The sequence below is a fragment of the Macaca nemestrina genome, chromosome 1 (assembly GCF_043159975.1).
Source record: "Macaca nemestrina isolate mMacNem1 chromosome 1, mMacNem.hap1, whole genome shotgun sequence".
Taxonomy (NCBI): Eukaryota; Metazoa; Chordata; class Mammalia; order Primates; family Cercopithecidae; genus Macaca; species Macaca nemestrina.
Window position 1 is genome coordinate 84141646 of NC_092125.1, and position 5294 is coordinate 84146939.

Here is a 5294-nt window from a genome sequence, read left to right on the forward strand (position 1 = left end):
ACCACCACGCCCGGCTAATTTTTTTTTTTTTTTTGGTATTTTTAGTACAGACGGGGTTTCACTGTGTTAGCCAGGATGTTCTCAATCTGACCTCGTGATACGCCCGCCTTGGCCTCCCAAAGTATTGGGATTACGGGCATGAGCCACCATGCCCAGCCAGCCTCAACATCTTCTATAAGGTGAGAAAAGAACAGTTCTTCCTTCAGAGGGCAGCTGTGAGGATCAAATGCTCAGCAGTGCCTGCCCCACAGCGAAGCAGATGGCTTTCTCCTTTATTCTGGGCTGCTGACCCACAACTCATGCAGCCCACTTGGCTCTTCCCTGTCATTAGCTTTGGCTCATTCTAGAACAACACCTTGATCCAGACCAAGGGCCTGGCCCCTTATTCCTCTCATCCCTACTTCTAGCCCTCGGACAGTGCAGAGAAGCGGCGAGGACCTCACAAGGGCGTCGAGTTCTCCAGGATGATTATTTAAGATTAAGCCTAACAAAAGCAAGATATTTAAAAATAAACTTTATTAAACTTTATTAAAGCAGTTAAACTTAGCATTAAATGGTACACCTATGAAGCAAGAGTTAAATATAAACACAGTCTAATCCTGTACACTTGTGATGGTGACAATCTTAAGTTGCTCACTTCTTTCCCATTTACCAATTCAGAGAAAAGCCCCTTTCCTATTTTCTCTCTCACCACTTTGCCTTGGCATCAAACTAGCCCTGCCTTGGGCTTCAGCTGCAGATCCTCCCCAGCCCTTCCTCCCAGCTGGGCTGACTCCAGTCCCAGCCCCAGCTTCCGCCAATTGAGTGGGGTATGCAGGGTTGTGTCTGGCTTCCAGCATCTACCACCCCTTCAGAGCATCTTCCAACATGGGACAGGAGAGGAAGCTCACACTGCTTGGTCTGAACAGATTTAAGGAGGTTTTATCACAAAGCCCTGAAAACTACCTGAGCCTGCTTTCTCCTTGCAAAGGTGAGGAGGAGCAATGGAGGGGGTGGGGCAGGGGCTCTCAACTGAGGGCTCTAAATCACAGAGGGGGTAGACGCTGCCTTAGTCCTTCTTGCCACCCAGGGCCAGGCTTCTTGTAAGGAGCTTCCCTGGGCTGGAGGGGGTCAGTGTGGAGACTGTGGGGGATTCCAGCTTCACTCTGTCTAGGAGCGTCTTCTTAAGGGCAGCTGGGGAGATCTTTTCTTGGTCGGCCATGGACTGTAGCTCTCTGTAGACAAAACCCCAGAAGGACCGAAGGAAGACAATAAGCCCTGGGGCCAGAGCTTTGAGTCTCCACTATCCACACAACCCTCAAGCTTGTTGATCTGACACCACCAAAAATTAGAGCCCCAAGACAAACACTTCCCAACTAGTACTTCTAAGAAGTACTAGTTAACTAAGTATGGGTTTGTCTTATTTATCTTGTTTGATCTGAGCTAGACATAGAGCCCCAAGTGGTATCTGTGATCATATGGGGACAGTGACAGGGTTTGGAGTCATAGACTCAAATTAGAATCCTGTCTCCATCACTTTTTAGCTGTTTGACCTTGGGAAAATTGTCTCTGAGTCTCAACTTCCCATCTATAAGTCAAAGTTAATCCTAGCTATCTGAAATGCAGTGAGAATTAAGTGAAGTAAGGCTTGCAAACTCTTAGGTAAACAAAATCTACTAAGTTGTGGTTATTAACAGAGCACAGACTCCAGCACTGCTAAATGGGACCCAAGACAGCAGGTTCTGCCAGTGGTGCTCAACCCAGCCCAGGGACCAACTAGGAGTGAAGGGCGTGGGACAGAGGTCAGCGGGATGGACTCACCGTGTTCGGATACAGGAGGCCTCAACTGCATTGATGAGCAGAGAGCGGAAGCCCCCACTCTCCAGAAAGTGCAGGGCGTGGATGGTGGCTCCCCCAGGGGAGCAGACATTGTCCTTGAGCTGGCATGGATGCTGCTCTGAGTCCAGCAGCATCTTGGCAGCTCCCTATGGGGAAGGGCACATAGGAGAAAGCTGCTAGTGTACTTTGGAACAGGCTTCCCCACACCCACTGCTCTTGCCCAACTGCTACCCCAGCTTCCCAACCAACTCCCGCCCCAGCTCAGTGATGCACAAGAACCCCCATTCCACACCCTGGTCCTGAACATGCGGGGGAAAGATACTGACCAGCAAGGCCTGGGCCCCGAGTCGGACTGCCAGGCGCCGTGGCAAACCCATCTTCACCCCACCATCAGCCAATGCATCCAGAGCCATGAATGCCTGTGGAGACACTCACTAAGACCCAGGCCAAAGGCACGGAAGGACCTTTCCTAAGGTCTGCTTTCTGATGACTGGAACTAGCTCCAAGGGTCAGCATCCTGTACCAGCCGGCTGTGCCCAAGAGGTGGGCGCCACCCCCAGTCCAAGCCTGCCTGCCAGCCCAACTTGCTGCCTGGGTTCCTGGAAGGCTGAGCGAGCAAATGAGGGCCTCACATAGGCAGGCCCGCTGCCACTGAGCCCCGTGACGGCATCGATGAGGTCCTCTTCCACCTCAGTGCAGAAGCCCACGCTGCTCATGAGTTGCTCCAGGAGCTGCCCATCCTCCACCAGAGCATGGGTGCCCATGGCGTACACTGTAGCGCCTTCCCGCACTACCACAGGTGTGTTGGTCATGCAGCGAATCACTTTGGGGGCTGGCTGGAACGCCATCAGCTTCTAGGGTGAGGGAGAGAGTCGAGTGAGTGGCCAGCGCACAGCTCCCATCAGCACCCACCCATTAGCTGCCATTCCTGGGTCAACCCTCCCCTCACACAAGGGGCATCAGGGCTGAGATGGGCACCTTCTCCACAGAGCTGATGGTGACACCAGCCGCACAGGAGACCACGATGTGTCTGGCTTGTACATCGGCCCCAATCTCATCCAGAATGAAGGGGATGATATGTGGCTTCACGGCCAGAAACAGGACGTCGCTGTGCTTCACTGTCTCCTTGTTGCTGCGTGTCAGGTTCACACCCATCTTCTGCAAGAGGAAACTCCCAGCTCACAGTGCTGGAGCAGCCTGGCTATGCCAAGGCCTCCCAGGGAGCGGCTGAACCCCTGCCAAACCCATTCTGCCAGATGCAGTCTGGAATTCTTAGCTGTATGCCCTCAGGGTTCTGCCCCTATCCCACATGATATAGTTTCCTATTGTTGCTACTGGACAAGTAAGCATAGGCTTGGAGGATGACAAGCTTCTCCATGGTAACCACGAAGTGGCTGCCCTTCTTCCCTGCCAATCTTCTGGCATCTAAGGCACTCCTCTGCTAGGTAAGAAGGCCCTATGATGAAAAGTGGCAGGGCAAAGGGAAATGCTAATACCTGGTCATCAGAAGAACAGCTGAGTCAGGCCCCATCCTAACTCTGGCCGCTTGTTCGTGGGGACCACACAGTCTCCACGCGGTCCAGGGCTAGGCTGGAAGTCATCCATTCCTCTATGACTCCAAACTGAGAAGTAGGACCCTGCAGTGCTAGGGACATCAGCCCACCCTAGGCACAGACACTGCCTGTCACCTGCCTCATCAACCATCCTTTCCCACAGAGCACAGGTTTTGGGTGAAGACTTGGAATATGTTTTTGGAGAGCAGAACAACTAACTCACCAGATTCTTCCCAATATGCTCATTCACAACTCAGAATAACAGCAAAGTGGCCACTGTTGTAAAATGAGGAAATAGCCTCAAAGTAGCTGAGTACTTTAAGGTCATACAACTAGCCTATTAAGAAAAATGGCTGAGTGTGCTCACCCCTGTAATCCCAGCACTTTGGGAGGCCGAGGCGGGCAGATAATTTGAGGCCAGTTTGAGACCAGCCTGGCCAACAGTATTCTCTACTAAAAATACAAAAATTAGCCGAGCGTGGTAGGTGTCTGTAATCCCAGCTACTTGGGAGGCTGAGGTGGGAGGATCGCTTGAACTCGGGAGGCAGAGGTTGCAGCTCGGGAGGCGGAGGTTGCAGTGAACTGAGATCGCGCCACTGCACTCCAGCCTGGGCGACAGAGTAAGACCCTGTCTGAAAAAAATTCTTTTTAAATGAGTGTTTATTGGGTACCTACTATGTGCCAGGTACTTTCATCATATAATTACCTCAGTTGATCCTCTACCACTCCAGTGTCTGGATCTGACCCCCAGTGTGTCTGCCTTGGTGTTCCCACCACACTGAGCTGCCCAAGAGAAGGTGGAAAGCTTGTGATGTTCCTGGAGTGAAGGTCACCGCCGGCCAAAGACCAGCACTTGGGCGCAGGGACGGACGGACGGACTCACTTCATCTCAGGTCATCCTTTTCCAGGGCCTCCACCCGCTTCCCACTCCGCCCCGCTCCACCTACCCTGAGGGCCGACACCGTGGGCAGGTTCATTTCCGGAGAGCTGGCTATTATCTTGTGAGCCGACACGATACCTGCAGAAGACAGAGCTTTTTAACTAGGGGTCGCGGTCCAGCCCGTTATCACGCTTTCCCTGGCTCTAAAACCCAGAGCCGCCCTAACAGTGCCAGTCTGCCTCTCCCCATCAACCCTCTACGAGGACAGAAGACGCACTTGCTGCTCAACCAGAGTCTCATCTACCCCACCGGACGCAAACACCCCTTTCATTCTCTCATGCCGGTGGGGCGGAGCCCCACTCGGGCCTCGGGACTGCCCGCGAAGCCGCCTCCCGCCTCCACGAGCTTGCCTGCGGCCGTGAAGCCCCGCGCCAGAGCATAGGCCAGCTGGCCGGCTCCGATGATGCCCACGCTCATGGTCCGCGGCTCACACCTCCTGGCAGCCGCAGGAACCTCCTCAGCGCGGGCCCGGAAATAACGCTAGGGGAAGGGCGGACAGCGCAGGGGCCAACGGGCGGCGCGCCGAGCGAGGGCGGGCTAACAGCAGTTTCTGGGATGGTGCAACACTGGACTCCTCCAGCAGGTATCTCCCGGGCCCCTTAGGCCATGTGGCCCCGCCCCGCCGGACTACTAATCCGCAACCAGGATCTCGGGGCGGGCCAATCCGCGGCCGCGCACGGGCCGCGTATCCGCCTCTTCCGCTCGCAACTGGAGGGCGGAACTCCGGGCTCTAGTCCCGGAAGCTCCTGTGGCAGCTAGGCGTGAGCTTCGGGCGCCCGCAGGCCAAGGGACGCCAGACCCCCCCCCCCACCTCAAGGCTGAGGTCGTTGTCCCTAAGCCACCTCAGGCTCAGGGCTGAGGCCCGACACAGGCCTGGCTAATATTATTTCTGGCGCTGGCCATCAGATGCCTCTCATGGCCCAGAGGAGTTCTCCAGGTTGCCGATTTGCGGGGATGAACGAGGCCCTCCTGGCGTAGGTTCA

The 5294-nt window shown here is 54.8% G+C and overlaps 1 protein-coding gene across 6 annotated transcripts; it reads right to left on the bottom strand.

The window, feature by feature from the left end:
* Positions 1-499: 499 nt before the first annotated feature.
* On the bottom strand, positions 500-4927 carry LOC105478534 (pyrroline-5-carboxylate reductase 2). 6 transcript variants are annotated; one of them, XM_024791938.2, is made up of 8 exons: positions 4662-4721; positions 4319-4389; positions 4078-4154; positions 2797-2976; positions 2451-2672; positions 2145-2237; positions 1801-1964; positions 500-1214 (listed from the first exon to the last, which is right to left on the bottom strand). In XM_024791938.2, exons 4-8 carry the CDS (start codon positions 2971-2973, stop codon positions 1049-1051), a joined length of 822 nt encoding a protein of 273 aa, XP_024647706.2. In that variant the 5' UTR covers positions 2974-2976; positions 4078-4154; positions 4319-4389; positions 4662-4721; the 3' UTR covers positions 500-1048. The 6 variants fall into 6 exon arrangements, with proteins under 6 accessions (XP_024647706.2, XP_011734234.2, XP_011734244.2 ...); XM_011735932.2 differs by lacking the exon at positions 4662-4721 and adding an exon at positions 4529-4655; XM_011735942.2 differs by lacking the exon at positions 4078-4154 and having other exon boundaries at positions 4662-4927.
* Between the last annotated feature and the right edge of the window lie 367 nt (positions 4928-5294).